The sequence below is a fragment of the Hyperoodon ampullatus genome, assembly GCF_949752795.1.
Source record: "Hyperoodon ampullatus genome assembly, chromosome: 19".
NCBI classification, from domain to species: Eukaryota; Metazoa; Chordata; class Mammalia; order Artiodactyla; family Ziphiidae; genus Hyperoodon; species Hyperoodon ampullatus.
The window spans coordinates 11,671,459-11,698,474 of NC_136932.1; the positions used below are offsets into that span (position 1 = coordinate 11,671,459).

At 49.6% G+C, this 27,016-nt stretch overlaps 2 protein-coding genes across 2 annotated transcripts; one reads left to right on the forward strand and one right to left on the reverse strand.

Moving 5' to 3' along the window:
* Positions 1-1,794: 1,794 nt before the first annotated feature.
* Positions 1,795-4,980, forward strand: PRR29 (proline rich 29; the record flags this gene model as incomplete). The annotated part of the gene is made up of 6 exons (XM_079725227.1): positions 1,795-1,854; positions 2,142-2,217; positions 2,399-2,505; positions 4,296-4,525; positions 4,688-4,758; positions 4,952-4,980. The coding sequence occupies 6 exons, from the start codon at positions 1,795-1,797 to the stop codon at positions 4,978-4,980; spliced, it is 573 nt and encodes a 190-aa protein (XP_079581353.1).
* Positions 4,981-5,855: 875 nt separating this feature from the next.
* ICAM2 (intercellular adhesion molecule 2) lies at positions 5,856-10,464 on the reverse strand. Its single transcript, XM_079725315.1, has 4 exons — positions 10,365-10,464; positions 8,329-8,595; positions 6,848-7,168; positions 5,856-6,190 (listed from the first exon to the last, which is right to left on the reverse strand). The coding sequence occupies exons 1-4, from the start codon at positions 10,423-10,425 to the stop codon at positions 6,012-6,014; spliced, it is 828 nt and encodes a 275-aa protein (XP_079581441.1). The 5' UTR covers positions 10,426-10,464; the 3' UTR covers positions 5,856-6,011.
* Between the last annotated feature and the right edge of the window lie 16,552 nt (positions 10,465-27,016).

Genomic DNA, 27,016 nt, shown 5'->3' on the forward strand with positions numbered 1-27,016 from the left:
AGGACACATCCCATCAGACATTGGTTCTTTCTAATTCTGGTTGACATAAACAAAGATATGACAAACAAGATAAATCTCTCTAAAATGTGGCTGTGCACACATCGTCCCCTTATTTCTCTCCTGCTCAAAACCCACCAAGAGCTTCCCATTACCTACATGGCAAAGCCTCACTTCTATAACTTGGCCTTTGAGTCCGTCCTGTGTCTGCCTGGAACTTCCCTCTGCCCAGATCCCCTACCCTAGCCAGGCAGTTTGAGCCACTGGATCTTTACAGGCCCTGTCCATTCCCGCATCTGCACCTTTGCTCTGGCTGTGTTCGCAGCCTGGGCTGCCCTCTCCCTCTCACACTCCTTGGCCCCATCCCAAGGATCTCTACCTCCTTCAGAACTCCACCCTTCAGTGGCTGAGTCTTCTCTTTTCCATGATCCCTTCTTGTATGGTTCATTCAGAAGGCACTTGGCACAGTCTTGTACCTTTGCTCTCCTTTCAGGGGAATTTTTCACGTCCCAACAACGCTGGAACCAGCGAGGATACACTATTGTGTCTACAGTGCTCAGAACACACAGTGCTCGCACACACAGGCACCTCCTGGGTCAAAGTTTGCTGATGGTGAGCACAAGGGTTGGTTTCATCTTTCTCCCTGGAATGAGGGTGGAGATGGGAAGACGCACCTCTGTGTCCTTCCCACTCACTGCGGGCCTGTGACCACAGTGCCCGATCTCAGCTTGATGATGGCTGTCAAGGCCGTAAGACCCACGGGGACAGCTAATGCACTGCCCACAGTCCCCATCTCCTGGAGACAGGGACAAAGGTACAGAGGAGGAGGTGGGAATGGTCTTTCTGGCTCTAGACACCAGGACTTCTGGGGAGGGGAGCTGCACAGGAGGGGAGGGTGGGGGAAGGCAACTCTGGGGTGCTAATCCCAGCTTCCTGTCTGGATTTTCTTCGACGGCTGCTCAGGGCCTATCTTAGGATGGTCACAGCTGCCGAAATAGATCTCTCCCTTCACCTGTTCTTAAGCAAAGAGGACCTCGATAACTTCCTGTTGAAAGAACGCAAGCTTTGGTAATTTTTCCGGGATGAAGGGCAATAATGGGGTCACTGATGTCAAACTCCCCAGACTCTGCCACCTCTTTGGAGCAGTGGCTCCCCTTGACCAGGAACCGGGGAGCAAACAGGGGCCAGCCTTTTCCGTGAACTTGGTTGGTGTTTCCTTCCTTGGTGGCCTCCAGAAACCACTCTTGGCCCGCAGGACGGCCCTCTGACTCAGAGTGACAGGGAGCACATCCCTTGCCCTCCTCATTCACCTGCCCCTTGCCTCCAAGCCTGCTCCAACACAATTCTCTACTCCTAACTCATCATCCTAGTCAGTTGGGCACTGGGCTCCAAAAAACAAGTGTCCGAGTTGGGGCGGGCCTCCCCAGCCACTCACGCATTCACTCAACAAACTCGGCCCCCACAGGCTCCGTGCCGGGGATGCCCAAGGGTGCGAGGTACAGCGAGGGATGAGCCGCGATGCCCAGGCAGCCACGGCGCCCAGGCAGCCCCCGCGCCCAGACAGCCACGGCGCGGGGGTTTGGATGTGGACATCTGGGAGAGAGTTGGGCCTCCGGGGGTGGGGGTGAGGGTCCTCGGGACCCCTCGTCCCTAGAGGTGGAGAGAGAAGAGCAGGAGGCGGCGACAAAGGGCGAACGCCCCAGGCACCGGAACGCTGGCGGGACCTGCGCATGCGTAGGAGGAGACTTTGGCGTCGCCCAGCGTCGTCAAGGTAACCCTGATCCGCCGCAGCTGGCCATGGCCTCAGGGACTGGAGGGAGCTGGGGTCATCCCCCAGCACAGACTGCAGCCCCGACGGTGAAGGCTGAGTCGGGGACCAGAGCCTGCCTTTACCTGGAAGGCCTTGGGGTCGGGGTGGAGGGGTGGGCTGACTTGGGGAGCTGCCCCTGGAGGGTCCGAACCCTGGAGGAGTGGGGGGTGGGTGAGGAGAGCGACCCCAGCCAGAGGAAGAGACTTGACAGGGAGGCCATGGGGGCGCGGAGGGGAGAAGCTCCTGCGAGGTTAGGGAAGCGACTCAAAGGCGTGGGGAGCGAGGGGGGTCCCCATCCCTTCCCCACCTAGCCTGAGTCTCCCCCTCCCCCCAGCCCTGGGTGACCATTCTGCAGCCCCTCCTGTGGACCATCCCACCTCCGTCCCCACAGCCGGGCCGCGTGAAGGAAGGTGAGACTCCGGGATCTCCCCACTTCGTACCCCACTCTGCCCGGCACATTCTCTGGGGGTCCTTGCAGCACCCCTCCTTCCCCCGCCCTCCCCCCAGAGCTGGAGTTGGGGAAAAGGCCCTGGGGTCGGGGCAAGGGCGGGGGGAGTTCTGGCGCGGGCCTGCTGAACTCCCGTCCCCTAGACCTGCTGGAACTGATGATGCTGCAGAACGCACAGATGCACCAGCTGCTTCTGAGTGGCCAGGTGGCAGCGGCGCTCAACCAGGGGCTTGCCTGGTCCGGCCCGCAGGTGCGTGGGCTGGAGGTGGGGGAGTGGGGGTGGGCTACCAGGGCTGCCCACCTACAGGGCCAGAGGTGGGCATCCATTTAGGGTTCCCCCCACCTTGAGAAAAAGGATCAGGCAACAGAGGAGCCAGAAGCCAGCCCTCATCTATCTGGCTAGGTCTGTTAGGCATCTGTTATGTGCCAGGCCCGCGTGTCAGCCTCCATGGCGTGGAGGTAGCGGGTCCCAAAATCCAGACCACTCAGGTCTTGTTTTCAAGGTTCCCCTGCAGTGAATCCCCCATTGGACTGCAGACCCAGGAGGGCAGGCACCATTGTACCCTGGGCCTGCAGTGTGCCTGATACTTATTAGGGGTTCAACTGCTATTTGTTGAACAAGTGCATGAATAAATGAATGACTATGAATACAAGGCCACTTTGGCTGTGACTGTCACAAAGTGTGAGGGCCACCTGGTTGGGGCATGAGGATCGTCTCCTTGGAGGAGCAAGTGGCCTTAGAACCAGCCCTTGAAAGCCAGGGAGGATTCTGATGCTTGGAGGAGGTGAGGGGTGTGTCCACCGTCTAGGTGGGCAGGAGCCGAATCAGGAGACAGAATGGAGGAAACCCCGTGTATATGTGAAGGGGGGTGGAGGGGGGAGGTGATGGGAGCACGGGAGGGGAGGAGCTCTAAGGCTGAGCCCTATTCAGCCAGCAGTGGGCAGCCGGAGAGGTCTGGGGGGGTGACCGCCGTGTGGTGAGAGGATGCCTGTCCGCTTGGAGGGAGCGGACGGAGATTCACGGAGGGGCCGGTCAGAGGAGTCGAGGCAGAGGGAGACCCTGAGGAGCTGCTGCCACCCCTTCACCCCCAGGCCCTCAGGGGGTCCTTGGGAGGAGCGCCCGACCTCAACAAGTGGGGCACAAGTGGGTCCAGGGACTGGGGCTTGAGACAGGCTGGGACCTGGGACCCTTTGCTGCGGTGCTGCAGTGCCTGCACCTGGACAAACTGTCTCTTCGAGCCACAGAATACAAAGGAAATGAGACTAAAAATAATGGCACGCATGCGCAGGTGGGGCAATTACGAACAATAAGATACAAAAAGGCCACAAATCAGCTGCCATTTCTGAGGGGCAAAAGTAGCGTACTGAGCATGATTCCTGCACACAGCACCACCAAGAGGGTGGGCGGACCACCCAAGCCTCCCCTCCAGCTCAACCCACCAATCAGTCCCTCCCCTCCAGCTCAACCCACCAATCAGTCCCTCCCCTCCAGCTCAACCCACCAATCAGTCCCTCCCCTCCAGCTCAACCCACCAATCAGTCCCTCCCCTCTCCCCATTTAAGGAACCAGCCCACTCTCCTTGGGGAGCGAGCAGGGGCACCTGTTTCTTGTTCTCACTCCCTCAGTGCAGCATGAGTCCCAGTGAATTCCCAGCCTGAATTCCTTGGCTGGCTTCATATCAATTTCTATTGATTAAAGAGTCCAAGAACCCTGTGTCCGTAACAGGGTGAGGCCAAGGGCAGCTTGCTGGACTCCTGGCCCCAGCTCTGGAGTCATACCTGGATTCCTCCAGTCCCTGCTTGGCCTTATTAGCTGGGTGACCTTAGAAAAGTTACTTAACCTCTGAGCCTCAGTTTTTCCCATCCGCAAAATAAGGAATAAATGTCTCCAAAGAGCCTTGCTTGTGTGTAGTAAACGCCCAATAAACAGTAGCTATTTTGTGCTGAGTATCTGGAGAAATAATTTAGAGGAATGGAGGGGCGGCGGCAGGGAGAGCCTGATCCTGTATCATCTCCCCTCCCCTCTTGCACAATCCCCAGGTCTACCTGGAGGGTCAACAAGAGGCGGCGTATGAAGAGGAGGAGGAGACCGAAGCCCAGGAGGAGGGGCCTTTGGTGTTCCACCACCACTACCTGCCCTGCCTGATGCCTGCTCTGGGCCCGCTGCTCCCCTGGCCGGCCCCTCTCCTCTCCCCTCCCCTACCTCAGCCCTGCTTGCAGCACTTGGCCAGGGTTCAGCACCACCCTTCTACCTCTGGGAAAAGGGGGGCGTAAGTGAGGCCAGGGGGCTGGGTGCTGCCCGGGCCCTGCTCTGGGGCTGGGCTGGAAGAGCTGGCCAGGGGCCAGGCTGGAGTGGGGAAACTTGAGGGTGAAATTCCAGAGGCTAGCCTGGGGCCTCTGACGGGGCTCTTTCTTTTCTCTCCCAGTCCCAGGAGAGCTGTGCCCCCGCCCCCACCCCCCAGCGCCACAGGGACTGTGGGTGTGGATGTACCCCCAGCTTCAGGTAGGGACCAGGTGGGTGGGCAGAGGGGCCCAGGCCTGGCGGTGGATCAGCAGGCCAGGAAGGCCATGCGCCCTGTGGGGCTGGGGGCCCCTACTGTCATGGCCCCAGACAACTGGCCTGTCCCCTTCTGGTTTCCTCCTTGGGCTCCACTGAGGCAGGAGGGAGTCACGATGAGCGTGCTGTCTCCCCCCAGACTACTATGATGCCGAGAGCCTACCGTGAGGACAGGACAGGACCCACGCCAGCTTCATCGCAGGGCTGGAAATAGCCCTGGAGCCCCTGTGTGCCCCGCTAGTGCTTTTCCAACCCTGCACCTACGCCTGGCAGCCCTTCTTACCCCCTCAGCCCCAACTAGGCCCTCTCCCCGAGGTCAGTCAGTCCCCTCTCTACCCCACGGAGACCTTGAACCAGCCTGATCTCTGCTTCAGGGTGAGAGCCCCTTAGAGCAGTGTCCAGGCCCTGGCGGTCACACGAAAGCCCAACACTGTCCCAGTGATTGCTGCCTGGGCTGGCAGAGGCCTGGGAACCAGAGCCCTCCCTCGACCTCCACTCCCCCACCCACCACCCCGGCGATGGCCAGCGCTGCGGCGTCTCGGGTTGGCCCAATAACCGAGCAGGAGGTAAGAGGCGAGGACTGCTTTTGTTGTCCGTGGCTCTCTGAAGGCCCAGAGTGATGGGGGAGGCCTGGCTGAGGAGATCCTGAAGCTGAGCCCTTGGGGCCCCCATGCTTACCCCTGGAAGCTGGCTCTGTTGACAGAAAGGAAAGGTCAGAGCCATGCCCTGCTCTGACACAGAGGGCCTGCGGTCCCAGAGGGCCACGTGGGAACAGAGTGTCTCTCTGCCCCTCTGGGCCATGGTGCATCTCCCCACCCACCCTCAGTAGGAATGAGTCACTCAGTGTCCGATGAGGGTGGGCGTCTGGTGCCTGGGCTGGTCAGCATGGGGGTGCCCCAGGGCCTGGGCTCCCCGGGGCTCTGGAAGGCCCCCGTGAAGGAGAGACTGGAGGGAGGCTGAGGGGACATTTGGAGACCGAAGTCCAACCGGGCCTGGTGGCTCCCTTCCTGACCATTCCCACGAGGAGACACTGAGGCTCAGGGTTAAGTCCAGGTGTTTGTATTCAGACTAGAAAAGGAAGGGTCCCTGAAGTCCTCTGCTGCTTGTCATGGTCCTTCAGCCAGGGCTGAACCACAGCCCTAAGGAGCCATGCTGAGTCCCAGTGGCTGCCATGCTGGTGGCCACGCCGCTCACGTAGGCTATGCCCGGTAGGCCCACCTCAGCCTCCTCCAAGCAGCTTGTACCCTGTAGGTACCTGTCCGCCTCTGGTGCCACTGCTGCCCAAAGACAAAGCACAGCAGGACAGATGTCACAAACAAGAAGAGCAGCACTGACACGACCGTGATGATGATCACCATCTGGTTGTCTTGTGCAGCCTCTGGGGAGGGAGAGGGCAGTGGTCTTAGAAGTCCTCTGGTCCCAGGTGCCAGGGCCAAAGGGGGAGTAGAGATCCATCCATCACCACCCACCCTCGTCATTCTGCAGTCACCCTGTGTTGCAGAGGTGAGGGGCAACTGGTATATCAACTAGAGGAAAGGTGGGCCGGGGTCCAGGCCACCAGCTGGGCCTCTGTGAGACCGTGAGGGCAGATGTCCCCCTGCCACCAGCACGTGGTTGCTGGACACCACAGCCTGGACAATGGCATGGTCCAGGCCAAGCCCCTCCTTGGGCAGAGCTGAGGGAGCTTCTACCAAACTCTCAGAAGACAGAGAACATCTAGGTCATCTAGAGTCACAGAACAGCAGGGCTCCAGGGGATCTTAAGGGTCAGTCAGGCTACACTTGTCATTGCAGAGAGGGGCCAAGGCCAGAGAGAGGAGCTTGACTTGGTTAAGGTCACCCAGCTTGTTAATGGCCAAGCAGCTAGCTGGGGTCCAAGCTGGCAACTTGGAGAGAGCTCCAGGGAACTCTTGGGATCAAGTTCCTGGGTGCTGCCCCCTGAGCTGGCAGAGAGTGGGGCAAAGGCGTTTTCCTCCCATGAGGGGCTGAAAGTGAACGCCCTCTCCTTCCCCCCTCCTCCGGGGGCTCCCCCTCACCATAGACGTCGAGCGCCTGGGGATCTGAGATGCTGTGAACGAGGTCCCCGCCGCGAGAGCGCAGGTCCATCTCGGCCCGGCAGGAGAAGTTGTGGCGGTCGTCTTCCCTGTGAGCCGTGGTGTTGTGGGTGACCATGGCCTCTTGGGGGGCAAGTGTTGTCCCCACAAAGGTCTGGCTGTATACGATCTCACTGCCACGGAGCAGGGTGACAGTGAGACCTTCGAGGGGTGCCACAGAGGGTACCCTGCACTGGATGGTGAACGATCTCCCTACAGCCACTAAAGTGGGCCATAACTTCAGCAGCACTTGCTTTGGAGGGTCTGAAGGAAAGAAGGAAGTGAGGTCTGGTCAGGATCGGGGTGCAGTTCCAGCAGGCTCCACCCAGCCAGGACCATCCCCGTCACCACAGTGTTCTCAGGAAGTGGGCTGGGGCCTGGCTGCTCTAAAGTGTAAAAAGAGGAAGGAGGAAGCAGTTCAGGGTGAAGGATGTACTGGGTGGTTGTTTTATGGACATGATTTCTGGAATGGACAAGAATGGAGGTAGCCTGGTGTCTACAAAGAAAAGGTCCAGAATCTGTACAGTCAACTAGAAAGATATAAAAGCTTTGGATCTGTCTCCTTCCTCTCCAAAAATTAAATACAAATTTCAAAAATTAAATGGTTGGATAATTATGTTGAGAGAGACTTAGAAGGGAGTACTCATCGGGCCTGGACCATGAGTTGTGAGATTCTTCACTTCAGAGGTGGAGGCTGGAGTCAGACCTGCCTTGGTTCTTCAGGATCGGGTTCTGAGCTACCTCTAGCCCTTAGCTATTAAACTCGGTGGTACCCTGGGCTCCTTTTTGAACTAGAATGCCTTGCCCCCATTACCCCAGGATAATATGTTAGATTTAGGACATCTTTCTATTCATCTGATCCACTGATGACAGTTTCGAGCGATACCCTTGGTGCTGAGCTGTTGAGAGAAATCTAGTCTATCCAAGGTCACAGAAACCTAGTCTATCCAAGGTCTCCATGGCCTCTGGGCAGGTATGTGTGTGATGGTCACACGTTTGCCAAGGGCCCTCAGGGGGAGATAAAACCACGCCTCAGCCTTCTCTCGGGGAGGCCAGTGGGCTACTGCAGAGTGTACCAGCCCTCCTGATGGGGCCTCCACTCCTTGTCATGGGGTGCGGGGTGTTCTGGTGATGGGGTGCTAGGAGGAGACTGCAGCACGGCATGGGGAACAACTTTTAGATTTGTCTAAACCTTGCTTGGATTGTCTTCCTCTGAGCAAACCTCAAAACCAGGGTTGCCAACAGGCTCAAGGAGGCCAGGGGAGGGTGTGAGAAGATTCTGAGCCCATGGACTGGGTCCAGGAGCCCAGGGAAGTTGGGGCCATAACAAGAGCACCCAGCAGCAGTAACAGAGCAGCTGTGCGTGCGTCCAGTAGACACGGGCTCTGGCCTAGGGGAGCAGGGTCCCGCGGTGCTGCACTCACAGAACACACTGATGTTCAGACTCTTGGACTCCTGCTTCCCGGAGCAGGTGAAATGGCAAATGACATCTGTGTCCTGGGAGACGTTGAAGACCTCATACAGCTTCCACTGAGCCTGTTCCTCCAGGAGAGTCTTGTGTAGGGTGGTCTCCAGACCACCGGCGTTGGGCTGCGTACAGGTGGTGCTACAGTTAATCACCTGAGACTCCCCGGACTCCACCATCAGCTGCTCTGGCCACATGCGTACCTCGAACGCCTCCTCGCCAGACCCTGGAAGACCAGAAACACTAGGCAGCAGAAGTCCCTGCCGCCCGGCCCAGTGGAGCTGCCCACGGCGGGCAGTCTGCTAAGGTGTAGGGGTCCCCTGTGCTCCTCTCCCCTCATTCAGACCTTATCACCTTGGGTCTAGACCAAAGAGACTGTGACCCCCCTGCAGCTGTCTCCCTGCCTCTGGTTGCTGTTCCTCCAGCTCGTCACCTCCAGATTAGTCTTTCTCATGCACGTCTTCTCTCTCCATGGAGAGGGATCTTATTCGACCTACGAGGCCCAGCCCAAATGTCCCCTCCTCCACGAAGGCCTCTCTGAAATGGAGGTGGAATGTGTCCTCTGAGCCCCCATGGCCATGGGTTCAACTCTTCCCTCCCTCCTTTCCTCTCTTCTGCAAATCCTTTTTGAACACCGGCTGTGTGCCAGGCACTGTTCTAGGCTCTGGGGATCCAGCTGGGACCAAAGCAGACCAAACCCTGCCCTTGCGGCGCTCACAGTGCGGTGAAGGAGACAGACAATAATAAACAAGTGAACTAGCCAGCTTGTCAGTTGGTGGTAAATGCCTAGGAAAGGAAATAGGGAGTGGGGTGGGGTTGCCGTGTTAAATAGTGTAGTCAGCACAGGCCTCACGGAAACACCGACATTTGAGCAAAGAATGAAGGAGGTCGGGGGTGGGGAGCCCGGCAGGCAGGTATCTGCGGGGGCGGGGAGGGAACCGCCAGTGCAGAGACCCTGGGTGGGGAGGAGACCAGATGGCTGGAGCTCAGCGAGGGGGGGGGGGGGGGAGGGGGGAGGGGGGGAGGAGGAGGAGGAGGAAGGAGGAGGGGGAGGCGAGGTCAGGAAGGTAATGGGACCACCTTGCGAATGACTCATATTCATGCTGACTCTCCCTTGGACGTTTTGGAGCTTCTAGAAGGCAAGGCCCAGATTTCGCATATTTCCCTTTGTGCTCGGCACAATACCCTGTGTGTGGCGCAGAGCCAAGAAGTGTTTCAGGCACGAAGCATTTCAGGCCTTCGGGGCTCACCTCCCACTCGGTGATGACCAGAAGGTCCTTGATCCCAGCCAGCTGGGCCCGTCCTGTGTCCTGTGCTCCTGCCACATCCATGCACCCCCACTTAGCCCTCAGCTAGTGGCATATAATGAAGGGGCAAAAGAGGGGCTTTGCAGGGAGAGAGAGAGCTGGATTTGAAACCTGAGTTTGCCAGGTACCAGCTGTGTTGCCTTGGGCAAAGTGCTTTCTCTCTCTGAGCCCCAGTTTCTCCATCTGTCAAATGGGCTAGTAATCCCTTTCCTGCAGGGTTGTCGTGAAAGCACCTGGCAGGTTGTCCAAAACAGAGCGCTCAGCACACGGAGGCGTTCTCCTTCTCGGTCCCCTGGACCTCCTGGAAGGGGCTTCGTTTTCGCTTTCATGGTCGCCACAAGGCGATGCCCTCTGCTGCCCTCTGCTGACCCCTGGGCCACCTCTGAAGACTAGCTGGGGCATGCCCTCACCTGCCCTTGAACCCCAGCCTCCTGTCACCTCCCCATTTAGTCTCCACAGCCTGCCACATCCACACACCATGAAGCTATGGGGTCTGGTTCCCAAAAGGCCAGGACCCCTACCCGCTGCCCGGGGTCATGGGGAAGCCAGGCTGGCACAGCATCCTGTACCCATGGTGGACAGCCTCTGTGTTCAAAGCCTCAACGACTTCAGGACCAGGACCCCCTTCCCTGCCTGAAGGGGAGGGGGTCCTGGCTGGCACGCGCCCAGTCAGGAACCCCAGGCTCACCTGTGCAGCAGAGCAGGGCAAGAAAGGCCGAGAGCAGTCCCCAGCCACCAAAAGGGGACATCTCGAGTGGCGTCCACGGGCTCACAGGGAACAGCCGAGAACCGCCTGGAGAGAGATGGAGGGCGCAGGTCAGGGAGTGGTGGCCTGGAGCCGCAGCCGGAACCCCCAGCCTTCTGTGAGCTGATGACCACATTTCCTCTCGTTATCTGAGTGGTCTTGGGGAGGCCACGTGGAAGGCCGGCTCCCAGGGTCCCAGGTCTATAAGAAGCCAGGCAGAGGAAGCTGGGAAGGAGCTGATAAGCCAGGCAGATGGGGGGAGCACCGGGGGCACACGTGTGTGTGAGTGATGTGTGTGCACACGGGATTCCCGTGCACTGTGTGTACACAGAGGACAGCGCTGCCTACAAGCCTCACATCTGGGGAGCCCCAAATCCCACAGGACACACTGTGAGAGTCCCCTCTGGGTAGGGATTTTCCAAGTTGGAAATAGGGTTTGGGAGGCAGTAGCTGGATGTTTACCTCCTTCCTCTGCCCCCTACCCTCCCCTGCTCTTAGATTTCTGGTGATACACACTGTCCCTGGGCACTTTCTTCTCTTCTTTTCTCAGCTAAACGTGATTTCAGATGACTAAGAGGAGGAGGAAGGAAAAGGAAACTAGCATTTAATTGACACCTATTCTTTTCTAGGGACTAAGTTAAGGTTTTAATACATTATCTCATTTAATTATCACACCAAATCTACAAATTTTGATTGTGCATCTGAGGAAATTGGGGCTCAGGTGAATTAGGTGATAGAACTGAGGGGAGAATTTAGGAATGATGAGTAGTTGGTTGGATGATCAGTGGTTGCCAGGGATTCAAGGGAGGGAGGGATGAGTCGGCAGAGCACAGAGGATTTTTAGGACACGGAAGCTACTCTGTATGATGCTACAGTGGTGCACGTGTGTCATTATACATTTGTCCAAACCCATAGAATGTACAACACCAAGAGTGAACCCTAATGTAAACTGTGGACTGTGGGCGATAATGATGTGTCCATGCAGGTTCATCAGTCATAACAAATGTCCCACTCTGGCGGGGGGGTGTTGGTAATGGGGGAGGCTGTGCGTGCGTGGGGACAGGAGGTTTGTGGGAAATCTCTACTTTCCCCTAAGTTTTGCTGTGAACCTAAAACTGCTCTTAGAAAAAAAAAGTCTACCAAAAAAAAAAAAAAGCTCAAACACACTACCTTGAAGGCAACCTTCTGGGTTAGAGTTCTTACCGACTATGGACTGTTGTTGAAAATGCAGGCTTTTAAACTCAGTTCTTAGCAGGGTTTAGTGGAAGTCATGTACTCAGTCATTCCTAAATTCTCATCTCAGATTCAATTTTTAAAATATTTAAACAGAAAACCCAGTTCCACATTGTTTACAAGACACATGTAATGATTAAGAGTATGGAATGGTTGAAAGTCAAAGAATGGAAAAAGATATACCAGGCAAAAGCTAACCAAAAGAAAGCCAGGAAAGGTCTATTCATATCAGACAAAGAGGACTTTTAAGACAAAAACATTGATATTTATTAGGGATAGAGTGAATACCTAGATTAAAGGGTCAATTCATCAGGAAATTATAATAGTTCTAAACTTACAAGCACTTAGTTTGAAGAAACTACAAAGAGATAAAACCATCATCATAGCAAGAAATTTTAATACAACGTCTCTCAATTATGAATAATGAAGCAGACAAAAAAATCAGTAAATGAATGGAAGAGCTGAAACATACAATGTAAAAGCTTGATCTGCACCTATAGAGAATACAAATTCATCAAAAAGATAAGTTTTAAGACCCCTATATATTTGGTAATTTAAAAACATACTCAACCATGGGTCAAAGAAAAAATCATAAATGACACATTTTAAAATTCTTAGATTTGAGTGATAATGAAAATACCATAGATTACAATTTGTTGGATGCATCAAAAGTGGTACTTAAAGGGAAATTTATAGTCTTGAATGCTTGTATTAAAAAAGTGTATGAAATAAGTATCCAATTTAAGTAAGAAGTCAAGAAGTTATAAAAAGAACAACAAAGTAAACCCAAAAGTAAACTCAGAAGAGAATAATAAAGAAGAGAAATCAATAAAATAGAAAACAAAGATATGGTAGACAGGATCAACAAAACCAAAAGTTAGTTCCTTGAAAAAACCAGTAGAACAGGCAAATCTCTGCTGAAATTTACTTATAAACAAAGGAAAGCACAAATAAACATTATTAGGAATAAAAATAACTACATAACTACAAGATTAAAAAGAAGACTACACAAATAAACAATCTAACCTTACATCTAAAGGAACTAGAAAAAGAAGAACAAAACCCAAAGTTAGTAGAAGGTAAGAAATAGTAAAGATCAGAGTAGAAATAAATGAAATAGAGACTAAAAGCAAACAAACAAACAAAAAACAATAGGAAAGATCAGTGAAACTAAGAGCTGATTCTTCAAAAAGATAAACAAAATTGATAAACCTTTAGCCAAACTCATCAGAACCAAGAGAAGTTACAAAAACACCACAGACATAAAAAGGGTCATAAAAGATTACTGTGAACAATTATAAACCAATACAATGGACAACCTAGAAGAAATGGATAAATTCCTAGCAACATTCAATCTCCCAAGACTGAATCAGGAAGAAATAGAAAATATGAACAGACTTATTACCAGTAATGTAACCGAACCAGTAATAATAATTTTTAAAATCCCAGTAAACGAAACCATAAAATTCCTAGAAGAAAACATAGGCAGCATGCTCTTTGGCATCGGTCTTAGCAATAATTTATGGATATGTCTCCTCAGGCAAGGGAAGCAAAATAAACAAATACATCAAACTAAAAAGCTTTTGCACAATGAAGGAAACTATCAACAAAACAAAAAGGCAGCCTGCTAAATGGGAGATATTTGCAGATGTTATAACCAATTAGGGGTTAATAGCCAAAATATACAAAGAATCATACAACTCAACATTTAAAAAAAAAAACCCTATTAAAAAATGGGCAGAGGGGACTTTCCTGGTGGTCCAGTGGTTGAGACTCCACGCTCCCAATGCAGGGGGCCCAGGTTCAATCCCTGATCAGGGAACTAGATCCCACATGCCGCAACTAAAGATCCTGCATGCCGCAACTATGACCTGGCACAGCCAAATAAATAAATAAAATTTTTTAAAAATGGGCAGAGAACCTGAAGAGACATTTTTCCAAAGAAGATATACAGATGGCCAACAGACATGAAAAGATGCTCAACATCACTAATCATCAGGGAAATGCAAATCAAAAACACAATGAGATATCACTTCACACCTGTCAGAATGGCTGTCATCAAAAAGACAACAAATAAAAAGCATTGGCAAGGATGTAGAGAAAAGGGAACTCTTGTGTACTGTTGGTGGTGTTCACTGATAGATGCATGGATAAAGATGTGGTTGGTATATCTACACAATGGAGTATTATTCAGCCATAAAAAATGAAATCTTGCCATTAGCGACAACATGGATGGATCTAGAGGGTATTATGCTAAATGAAGTGAGTCAGACAGAGAAAGACAAATACTGTATGATCTCACTTATATGTGGAATCTAAAAAAAAACCAAATGGGAATTCCCTGGCAGTCCAGTGGTTAGGGTTCTGAGCTTTCACTGCCGAGGGTGTGGGTTCAGTCCCTGGTCAGGGAACTAAGATCCTGCAAGCTGCATGGCATGGCAAATAAAAAACAAAAATTACATCAACACAATAAAGGCCATATATGACAAACCCACAGCAAGCATCATACTCAATGGTGAAAAACTGAAAGCATTTCCACTAGGATCAGGAACAAGACAAGGACGTCCACACTTGCAACTCTTACTCAACATAGTTTTGGAAGTCCTAGCCACAGCAATCAGAGAAGAAAAGAAATAAAAGGAATCCAAATTGGAAAAGAAGAAGTAAAACTGTCACTCTTTGCAGATGACATGATACTATACATAGAAAATCCTAAAGATGCCACCAGAAAACTACTAGAACTAATCAATGAGTTTGGTAAGGTTGCAGGATACAAAATTAATGCACAGAAATCTCTGGAATTCCTATACACCAACAACGAAATATCAGAAAGAGAAATTAAGGAAACACTCCCATTTACCATTGCAACAAAAAGAATAAAATACCTAGGAATAAACCTGCCTAAGGAGGAGAAAGACTTGTACTCAGAAAACTATAAAACACTGATGAAAGAAATTAAAGGTGATACCAACAGATGGAGAGATATACCATGTTCTTGGATTGGAAGAATCAATATTCTGAAAATGACTATACTACTGAAAGCAATCTACAGATTCAGTGCAATCCCTATCAAACTACCAATGGCATTCTTCACAGAATTAGAACCAAAAAAAATCTTAAAATTTGTATGGAAACACAAAAGACCCCAAATAGCCAAAACAATCTTGAGAAAGAAAAACGGAGTTGGAGGAATCAGGCTCCCTGACTTCAAACAATACCACAAAACTACAGTAATCAAGACAGTATGGTACTGGCACAAAAACAGAAATATAGATCAATGGTACAGGATAGAGTGCCCAGAGATAAACCCACGCACATATGGGCATCTAATTTATGACAAAGGAGGCAAGAACATACAATGGAGAAAAGACAGCCTCTTCAATAAGTGGTGCTGGGAAAACTGGACAGCTACATGTAAAAGAATGAAATTAGAGCACTCCCTAACACTGTATAAAACAATAAACTCAGAATGGACTAAAGACCTAAATGTAAAGTCAGACACTATAAAACTCTTAGAGGAAAACATAGGAAAAACACTCCTTGACATAAACCACAACAAGATCTTTTTTGACCCACCTCCTAGGGGAACAGAAATAAAAACAAAAATAAACAAATGGGACTTAATTAAACTTAAAAACTTTTGCTTTTAAGCAAAAAGCAAAGGAAACCATAACCAAGACAAAAAGACAACTCTCAGAATGGGAGAAAATATTTGCAAATGAAACAACAGACAAAGGATTAATCTCCAAAATATACAAACAGCTCATGGAGCTCAATATCAAAAACACAAACAATCCAGTTAAAAAGAAGGGCTTCCCTGGTGGCACAGTGGTTGAGAGTCCGCCTGCCAATGCAGGGGACGTGGGTTCATGCCCCGGTCCGGGAAGATCCCGCATGCCGCGGAGCGGCTAGGCCCGTGAGCCATGGTCACTGAGCCTGTGCGTCCGGAGCCTGTGCTCCGCAATGGGAGAGGCCACAACAGTGAGAGGCCCACGTACCACAAAATAGACATTTCACTAAGGAAGACATACAGATGGCCAAGAGGCACATGAAAAGATGCTCAACATTACTAATTATTAGAGAAATGCAAATCAAAACTACAATGAGGTATCACCTCACACTGGTCAGAATGGCCATTATCAAAAAAGCTAGAAACAATAAATACTGGAAAGGGTGAGGTGAAAAGGGAATCCTCCTACACTGTTGGTGGGAATGTAAATTGATACAACCACTATGGAAAACAGTATGGAGGTTCCTTAAAAAACTTAAAATAGAACTATCATATGACCCAGCAATCCCACTGCTGGGTATATACCCTGAGAAAACCATAATTCAGAAAGAGACATGCACCACAGTGTTCATTGCAGCACTATTTACAATAGCCAGAACATGGAACCAACCAGTCCATCAACAGATGAATGGATGAAGAAGATGTGGCACATATATACAATGGAATATTACTCAGCCATAAAAAGAAACGAAATTGAGTTATTTGTAGTGAGGTGGATGGACCTAGAGTCTGTCATACGGAGTGAAGTAAGTCAGAAGGAGAAAAACAAATACCATATGGTAACGCATATATATAGAATCTAAAAAAATGGTACTGATGAACCTAGTTGCAGGGCAGGAATAAAGAGGTAGACATAGAGAATGGACTTGATGACATGGGGTGGGAAGGCAAAGCTGGGGCGAAGTGAGAGTAGCATCGACATATATACACTACCGAATATAAAATAGTTGGCTGGTGGGAAGCAGCAGCATAGCACAAAGAGATCAGCTCGGTGCTCTGCGACCACCTGGAGGGGTGGGATAGGGAGGATAGGAGGGAGGCTCAAGAGTGAGGGGATATGGGGACATGTGTATGCATATGGCTGATTCACTTCATTGTGCAACAGAAACTAACACGGTATTGTGAAGCAATTATACTCCAATAAAGATCTATTAAAAAATTAAAAAATAAAATAAAAAACAAAACAAATAAAACCAAACAAAAAACAGGCTCATAGATACAGAGAACAAATGGGTGGTTACCAGAGAGAAAGGGGTGGAGAGGGGTACAAAATAGGTGAATGGGATTAAGAGGTACAAAACTTCAGCTATAAAATGAGCCACAGGGATATAACACACAGTCTAAGGAATATGGCCAATAATATTGTAATAACTCCATATGGGGACAGATGATTAACAGACTTATCGTGGTGATTATTTCATAATGTATGCAAATGCCAAACCACTACGTAGAACACCTGGAGCTTACATAATATTGTACATTATACTTCAATTTAAAAAATTAAAATAATGTTATAATTCAAAAAAGAAGAAGACTATACAAATTCATAGAAAACAGGGCTTCCCTGGTGGCGCAGTGGTTGAGAATCCACCTGCTGATGCAGGGGACACGGGTTCGTGCCCTGGTCCGGGAAGATCCCACATGCCGCGGAGTGGCTAGGCCCGTGAGCCATGGCCGCTGAGCCTGCGCGTCCGGAGCCTGTGCTCCGCAACGGGAGAGGCCACAACAGTGAGATGTCCGCGTACCGCAAAAAAAAAAAAAAAATTCATAGAAACAGAAAGTAGAACAGTGGTTGCCAGGGCCTGGGGGCAGGGGGAAATGGTGAGTTGTTTGTTTAATGGGTATAGAGTTTCAGTTTTGCAAGATAAAATGTTTTCGAGATTTGTTGCAAAACAGTGTAAATGTAACACAACCAACTTTAAAACATTTAAAACCGTACATTTAAAACCAGTTAAATGGTGAATTTTATGTTATGTGTATTTTACCATAATTGAAAATTTTATTAATACATTATAAATCAACTATACTTCAATAAAGTTAAAAATTAAAAAATTAAAAAGACTATAAATCATTTATGTCAAGAAATATGAAACAAAGTAGACCAAATCCTAGAAAAAATAGAACTTACCTAACTTGATTTAAGAAGAAATAAAAAGTCTGAATGGTTCTACAACTATTAAAGAAATTAAATCCATGCCATAGCTAGAGAGAAGCCCGCACACCACAAAGAAGAGCCCGCGAGCCACAACGAAAGATCCCACGTGCTGCAACGCATGCAACTAAGACCCGATGCAGCCAAATAAATAAATAAATATTTTTTAAAAAAGATGAAATCTTGCCATTTGTGACAACATGGATGGACCTTAAGGGCATTATGCTAAGTGAAATAAGTCAGATGGAAAAAGACAAATACCATATGATTTCATTCATATGTAGAATATTAAAAACAAACTAAAAAAAAAAATTAAATCCATAATTTGAAATCTTCCCACAAAGGAAGTACCAAGTCTAGACAGTGTTCCAGAAGTTTAAATAGAGATAATTCTAATTTTATAAAAACTCTCTCTGAGAATGGAAATCACAGGAACACACTCTAACTCTTTCTATGAGGCCAGTGTAACCTTAATACCAAAATGAGACAAGAATAGGATGAAAAAGGAAAATTAGAAGCCAGTCTCACTCATGAATATAAATGCAACAGTAAGAAAAATACAAACAAACCAAATCTAGCAGTATATTAAAAATACTAGACATCATATCCAAGTTGGGCTTATCTCAGCTATGCAAAAGTGGTCTAACAACAGAAGAGAAGTCTACATATGTCACTTATTATTGTTGGTAATAGTAAACTTTGGTGCTCTATGTCACATTACTTCTGCCCTCCTCTGACATCCACTGTATTTATAGCACATAATTTCCTGCAAGCTTAGACTCATGTTATGCTCCAGTGTCTCACCTCAATCTTATATCATGTTGCTTTTTGCTTTTTGCTTTTTGCCTCAGGATCTTCTTCAATGGCTTTAGGAGTCACTTATCTGCCTGCTAGTGTTTCCCAGAAGCACAGGAGAGTTAAGTTCTCTAAGATGAAACCCTTTCATCCCTAAGATGAAACAGGAGCTGGTGGATACATGCTCCAGTCTCCTTCTTTTGGGGAAGGCAATTCTGCGCAGCATCCTGTAGACTTATCAGAGGTCCCCACAAACTTGAACTTCCTTTGCCTACAGCTGCAACAGCAATTATGCAACGTTAATTGGCTTTTTCTCCATCCCTGTTTGTCTCTTGGCTCCTTCGCTCCCTGCTTCCTGGCATCACCTCTCAAATAATCTACCCGAACTGAAATCCTTGTTCCAGGCTCTATTTTTGAAGGAGCCCAAACTAAAAACTTACATTAATAGATTTAAGAAGAAAAAAAACTATGATCATCTTAATAGATCTAGAAAAAAAAATGATGATATTCAACATCTTTCATGATAAAAGCTCTTAGCAAACTAGAAGGAAACTTCCTGGATGGCCTGGGCCCACGTGGCCCATGGCAGGGAGGCAGCCCCATACCTCTAAGTTGGTTGTGTGGTTGACAGAGCAGAGGAGGGAAGAGAAAGGACAAAAACAGGAAACAACCGCGAAAACAATAGGCCGACAATGGACCGAGAGAGACGCTGAGCTCCGCAGAACAGGGACCGTCTGGCCGCAGGGAACTGTGTGCATCTCCAGCCCCTGGGCTTGAGGGAGGCCGGGGAGGGGTGTGGAGGCCCAGGGAGGGGAAAGGACAAGAACTCAAGTATTGACTGACAGTCCAGCCCAAGCCCTTTCCACTCTGCCACGAGGGAAACGAGGAGGAGCAAGGAATGTGAACTTACCTGTCATCTGCTAAAGGGCGTGGCTGCGATGAGGAAGGAGGGTAGCCAGGGGTCCAGCTTCCAGATGCCGCTTGTGGCAGGGCTGCCACCCGTTCAGCAAGTATAATCAGGCTTTGGCCCAAACCCCCCTCTCAGGAGTCACGTGCTTCCTGTCCCAGCTGTGACTTCAGACTAACTTCACTTTCAGTCCATTACCTCTAGTCTTAAACTGTTAAAATATACGCCCTCTAAAATTGACCATTTTAACCATCTTTAGTGTCCAGCTCTGTGGCATTAAGTCCATTCACACTGCTGTGCAGCTATCACCACCACCACCCCTCTCCAGAACCACCATCCCTTACCATCATCCCAAACTGAAACCCCTCTCTTTTCAGCACTGACTCCCCCTCCCCCCAGCCCCTGGCAGCCACTGTCCTACTTTCTGTTTCTCAGCTGGACTGCTCTAGGGACCTCACATGAGTGGAATCACACAGTATTTGTCTTTTTGTGACTGGCTTATTTCACTGGGCATGATGTCCTCAAGGCTCATCCATGTCATAGCATGTGTTAGAATTCCTTCCTGGGGGCTTCCCTGGTGGCACAGTGGTTAAGAATCTGCCTGCCAGTGCAGGGGACACGGGTTCGAGCCCTGGTCCGGGAAGATCCCATGCCATGGAGCAAATAAGCCCATGCGCCACAACTACTGAGCTTGCGCTCTAGAGCCCACGAGCCACAACTACTGACGCCTGTGTGCCTAGAGCCCGTGCTCCACAACAAGAGAAGTCACCGCAATGAGAAGCCCGCACACCGCAATGAAGAGTAGGCCCCTGTCCTGCTCATGGCGACTAGAGAAAGCCCGCGCGCAGCAACGAAGACCCAATGCGGCCAAAAATAAATAAATAAATTTATGAAAAAAAAAATTTCCTTCCTTTTTAAGGCTGAATAACACCACCTTGTACGAATACACCCCATTTTGTTTATCCACTTATCAGTCAATAGACACGTGGGATGCTTCCTCCTTTTGGCTCTTGTGCATTGAAAGTGCCGAGTCCTAATCACTGAACCACCAGGGAAGTCCCTCTCCAGTCTCTCTTCTGATGTGTGGTTTCTGCGCTCCTGGGAGCCTTTGATGAATGAGACAGTTCCAGGATGAGTTGCCCTCTGAACCCCTGCAGGAGGCTTGTCAACATCACAGAGCTGGGTCTTCCTTGTATTGGACGTGCCCTGCCCCCAAAAACATCTTCTTACCAACTAACAACTATCGTGTTCTCAGATCTTTTCACATCGGCCACCTCGCCTAGCAATTTAAAAAACCTACCCTGGCAGAGTAGCTTTGTACCAATAGGCAAAAAGTATCAAAGCTGGGAGCAGAGGTGGGTGCTGGGCTCACCCACAAGCAGAGGTTTTGCTCCCACAGCTCCGCCCCTCATAACTACCACTGAAACTCCCGGCTCAGCAAAAACACAAATCAGATCACGTCAGGGGCCAACAGGACAGTCAAGGCCACGAACGCTGAAGGTCTGCTGGCTTTGAAGCGATCACTCTTGGTACGTTTGTGCCTTGATTTCTTCATAGAAGTTCTTTTGAAATATTCCTGTCATACTGCTGGTCAAACAAAGCCAACGTAGAACGTTGGGTGGGGACGTCACAGCAAGGCTTTGAGGGGCCCTTGTGACTTTACAGTTTTGATAGCATCTGTCGTAGACACAAATTATGGTGTGCGTCTCATTCATCTTTTCCCCAGGAGTTATGTCTGGACTTACCTTTTTCTAAGGGGACGCCCTCCTTTCTCTATTTTTGACAGGTTTTCTGGGGCACTTCTGTCTTCCTGCTTCATCCCATCTTCCTGGTCAAATGATTTCCAAGGTTGGCATAATGGTACCCAAACTTCAGGTCTTCCCTTGATTTTGTTTTTTGTTTTTTTTGTTTTTTTTTGCGGTAAGCGGGCCTCTCACTGTTGTGGCCTCTCCCGTTGCGGAGCACAGGCTCCGGATGCGCAGGCTCAGCGGCCATGGCTCACAGGCCCAGCCGCTCTGCGGCATGTGGGATCTTGCTGGACCGGGGCACGAACCTGTGTCCCCTGCATCGGCAGATGGACTCTCAATCACTGTGCCACCAGGGTAGCCCCGACAACAGCATTTTAATTCTTAGTAGTTGAAAGCCAAACTGCAGAGCAATGAGGAAAATATGAATACAAATGTGTACGTGGTTCACCGCAGATTGCTGTGCCTGACGCACTGCTCCTTCACAATTCAGACTTCGGTTTTTAATAAAGAAATGAATACATTTTATTAGAACTTGTTATAAATATTTTTTATTCTCAGAGCTGAAATGCTAAGCCATTATTTAATTTTTATCTCCATTTTTTTATTAGTTGTCTATTCTATACATATTAGTGTATATACGTCAATCCCAATCTCAGACTTTGTTTTGTCAGAGATAGCATCTCGCTGCACTTGGGCACTCCTCGGTCCAGGGGAGTAAAGAGGGAACCGCCCGGAAAGAGACTGTGGGTGCTTGAGGCCACGTGCAGGAGCCCCGACAGAGCCCCCCAGCAGCTCACTTGGCATCAGGTCCCATAACCACTAATCAGAGCTGGGTTTGTAATAACCTAGAGCTGGGGGTGGGGGGAGGCCCGTGAGACCTCCCTGCTGGCTAAGCACATCCTGCCTTTGGAGATGGGGGCACAAAGAGCAAAAGGGCCCAGGAAGTGGGCTTGAGCCTGGACTCCCAGGAGATCTCACTGACCAGTCCCCTGTCCAAGGGCTCTAGGCCCAGTAGTCACCATCACTATTTCTGACTCTCCTAAAATACAGGGCACCCAGTTAAATTAAACATTTCAGATAAATAATTTTTAGTATGTCTCAAATACTGTACATTGCAAGAGTCACATATTGCGTGTGTATAGAGGTACATGTGTATACGTATGTATGTGTATATGTTGGTTTCTTAAGCTCTCCAGGTGATTCCAATGTGCACAGTGCTGAGAACCAGCACTCAGGGTGGAAGAGCAGACAGCTGGGGGAGAACTCACACAGGAACCTGGGGGCCGGCACGGAGGTGTGGACCGGTTTGGTGTTGGGGATGACAGGGGTTAGAGGGCAGAGGGCACAGAGGGCACACGAGGGGCAGCAGACACCCGCAAACCCCCGACACTCAGCATGTGGGAGGGAAACACTAAGCGGGGGGGGGGTCCATCTTCAGAAGGGAGGGTGTTGTCTTTCATGTTACAAACAGTGTTATACTCCCCCTGGACGCCGAAGCCTGATTGAAGCCGGGCTGTGAAGCCCCCGAAGCTCTTTCCACTAGGGCAGGGCTCCCATTCTTGACAGCAGAGCAGAACCACCTATGCAGCTTTTCGCAGTGCAGCTTCTGGGTCCACCCCAGAACCATCCAACTATAACCCCGTGTGCCTGCTTTAAAAGCTATACAGGGACTTCCCTGGTGGTCCAGTGGTTAAGACTCTGTGCTTCCAATGCAGGGGGCACGGGTTTGATCCCTGGTCGGGGAACTGAGATCCCACGTGTTGTGTGGTGTAGCAAAAAACAAAAAAAAAAGAAAAGCTACAGTTCTGATGCATCATTTGGGCCGGTACCCCCTCCTCAACTCCCCTCCTCCTCTACCCATTTTGCGGCTTCTGAGCAAATCACTTTTCATGTCTGTTTATATCCTTCCCTTCTCTGCTAAGTGCCTTCCCCTTTGAACCACCAAGAACAGGTACAATAAATGTTAATTAGACTTAAGCTAGCGGCTTGGTTTTACGAGAGACATGTTTCACAGCAAATGTTCTCAAACTTTAGCTTATATCAGCATCACTGGAGGGCCCCAGCCCCAGAGCTTTTCATCGGGGTGAGGCTTGAGAATTTGCATTCCTAACAAGTTCCCAGGTGATGCTGATGGTTCTGGTCCTGGGACCACATTGTTTTTGTAAGAATGAAAAGGTGTTCTCAATTTAAACAAAGTCAAGGTAATCACAACTACAAGTAGAAACTAGAGATTTGGAGTAGAATTGCTGGCCAGGGCCATGGAAAACTAGTGCTTCCTAGAGCAGGCTGTAGGCTCACTGGCCTGTAGACTGAATGACGGAGATTGCGGGGTCAGTCTAACAGAGTGGAGTTACAAGGAACTGTGCATGAATCTCTGCTCAGCCCGTGCTGGCTGTGTGACCTTGGGCAAGTTGCTTAACTTCTCTGAGCTTCAGTTCGCTCATTTGTAAAATGGGGTCGTGCTTCTTATGTATGCATACTATGCATGGTAATTGAGTAGGCATTCAGCAGCAAGAGATTCAAGTCCAGGCCATTGGGATCTCACAACCAAGCTCTAAGGCCCTCTCGCCTACCTCACAGCCCCCTTCAAAGGCTTTTATAGTGATTTACAAAACACTGGGTCAGAGCCTGGCACATGGTGAGCACTCAACCAAGATTGTGGTGGTTGTTACAGCTGGTGCCTGGACACGTACTTTTCTCTGTGCTTGTAGGCTATGCTCAAGGACAGCCTAGTACGTGGCTTGACTACTGCATGGGTCTACAGAGTGTCAGACCCCAAGATCACCCCCATACAGGGAGGGGCCCGACATATGATGTTATGTTACACTGGTTATGTTTAGTCCTCGAGTGAAAAAAGTTTGTGAATATGTATTACTTAGAAACCTACTGGCTCATGAAGGACTTGAGTTGTTTATAAAGCCAGGCCCTCTGGTCTTCTTTTTGGAGCCCAGCCCCCTCTCATGGGGAGCTACCCTGCAGAGTGCGGAGGAGGAGCCAGTAGCCGTGGCAGGTGACCTGCTGAACTAAGATGCTGGGGTGCCAGGAGGAACAGTGACTGCACATGACGCCATCTAGTGCCCACAGTGAGCAAGTGTCCTGCCACCCAGTCTAAAATGTCTGACCATTAGGTCAGCTGCAGGTGATATTCCTCTACAATCACAGGGAGGTCTGAAATGAGCTGGGATCCTGAGAGAATATTTTTAAAGGGGGTGATTTATGTAGATGCAGCAAGTTTACCCATAAACATCAAACAGCCAAAGAGCTGAGGGAGGGCAAGCCTGAGAGGGTCTCTCATAGAAGGGAGAGAACCTGCTCTCTGGAAAGCATGGATGTCAGGGTAGCCAGCCGCCCTTTTCTTCCTTTAACCTTAACTACAAGGGGGAGAATAAACTGAGATGCTTTACTAGGAACTCAGATGGGAAACTGAACCCTCTGCTTAGGAAATATGCCAAAGACAGCTCCTTGGCTTGTTAGAGGGAGCAAAGGCAAAAATCCAAGAGACATACTCTTGTTTTTTTACTGTGAGGCTGCTTTCTTTTGGGGACTGAGTATTAGCTTAAGCAATATTTGAGTATAGTCAAAGATCACTTTTAAAAAATCAATTAGAGCACAGGGAACTGTATTCAATATTTTGTAATAATCTATTAGGGAAAAGAATCTGAAAAAGAATGTATATATACAGATAGATACATATATATATATAAAACTGAATCACTGTGATGTACACCTGAAACAAAAAAGATATTGTAAATCAACTAAAAAATTTTTAGTTAAAAAAAAATCAATTAGATATTACCAGGTGTTTATGGTTTTTAACCATTAGAGTATGTGTCCAGGGTCAGAGGTGACAGCCACGGCCACGGGGTCTGGGCCCAGTGGCAGCAATGGGACCTTGTTGGGCTAGTTCAGGGGCTTGAACCTGGCCTCCCTTTCCCCCAGCTCTGGGCAAGCTCTGCAGCTGTAATGAGGCCACCCAGCCACGGTCAGGTGCTGTCACAACAAAAGAGAACCGCCTCAGTTCCTCTTGTAAATAAAAGGGCTTCAGTCATTGGTGAGGTCAAGGGCCCAGCAACCTCCTGGGGCTTCTGAGCCACTTCCCATAATGATCCAATCAGAACCGGAGGGTGAGTTAATCCACCCACGTGCAGAGCCCTGGGCCTCCTCAGCCTGAGGTATAAGCTGCTGGGTGCCCACCAGCTCCTGAGCTTTCACCCATTTCCAGATCAGTGCTCCCCTTCCCTCAAAGTCTCCCCGTTTGCCCCCTGAAATGTGTTTTACTAGAGAGAAATTTGCCCACATCCCTCACCCCTGCACAGACCCTCCCTTTGTTTTCTTGCCCTGACTGGAGCCGGGCCCCCCGTGAGGATGCCTCTTCCCCCATTCCTCGTATCTCAGGGCTGGGCGGGCATTGGGTACTGGCCGGCCCCTCATGGCTTCAGCGTTCTGGAAGCAAGCCCTCCCTCATGTGCCAGTTCTGCACCTCAAGGTCATTTCCCCAACCTGGAGTTCATAGCCATTCCTCCTACCTGGGGTTCATGGAGGATTCCCCCTACCTCCCCCACCCCTGACTCCTGCTGTCACCCTGGGAAACCACTGTGTCTACCAGAAGGCCCACCTGAGTGCCAATATCGGCTCCATTCCTCAACTACAAGTCTTTACCTCCATCCTACCACCACCCCTTCAGTCACATCTTACTTTGTCACCATGCAATACTGCTTCCCTCCATATTCTTCATCTCCAGAATCTTCTCTGACTGCATCCCTGTCTTCCTGCATCTGTCTGGACCCCAAGGCCAACCACTCTCCCATCCACGCGCCCAGTGTCCCCTCTTTGCACCTGCTGTGCCCACACGGTATCCCCCATCCCCAAACAGACAAAGTTTCCTCTGCAGGCTGCAGCTCTAGCCAAGGTTGCCTCCACCTACAGTTATGCATGAGTGAGATGTAGCTAAGAAGGGCAGATTTACCCAACGGAACCAGAGAGAGGCTTCAACTTGGAGACTCAGGGAAGGAGGGTGGAGGTTGGGAGTGACATGTGGGAACTGGATTTAACTAGAAGTTGGTTCATAGAACATTTGACCCTTCCTCCCTACCCCTGATGTAGAGGGGCAGACAGCAGTAGCCAATACCGAGGCCAACGATCAGAAGATTCTTCTCCAAACTCTTAAGAACCCCAGAGCAAAGACCTCTGCAAGCTGGCATTTAAGGGTTCCCATATGGTTACCTAAAAACAGAGCTCATCAGTTGACAAGCTCTACCCACCAACATGGGGCCTCAATCACCTTTTCATGGCCTCATTTTTAAGTGTGTGTAACCTATCAAGGATCACCAGACATTTAAGAAAATCTGCAACTTGGGAAAGATCAAGATAAACAAAAATGATCTCAAAGGATACAGAGATAATACAGGGAACTGAAAAACACTTTTAAAAAACGTCTATTTGTTTTCCTCAAATACTAATTTCCCTGTAAGAAAGGGAGAGGGATCAAGAAACCTTGGAGATTAAAAATGATTGCTGAGGGACTTCCCCGGTGGCGCAGTGGTTAAGAATCCGCCTGCCAATGCAGGGGACACGGGTTCGAGCCCTGGTCGGGGAAGATCTCACATGCCACAGAGCACCTAAGCCTGCGCGCCACAACTACTGAGCTCACGCACCACTACTACTGAGCCCGTGCTCTAGAGCCCACGAGCCACAACTACTGAGCCTGCGTGCCACAACTACTGAAGCCCGTGTGCCTAGAGCCTGTGTTCTGCAACGAGAAGCCACTGCAATGAGAAGCCCTTGCACTGCAACAAAGAGTAGCCCCCGCTCGCCGCAACTAGAGAAAGCCCGCACACAGCAACAAAGACCCAACACAGCCAAAAATAAATAGGAAAAAAATCTTATTAAAAAAAAAAAGATGGCTGAGGGATTTCCCTGGTGGTCCAGTGGTTAGGACTCGGTGCTTTCACTGCCGTGGCCCTGGGTTCA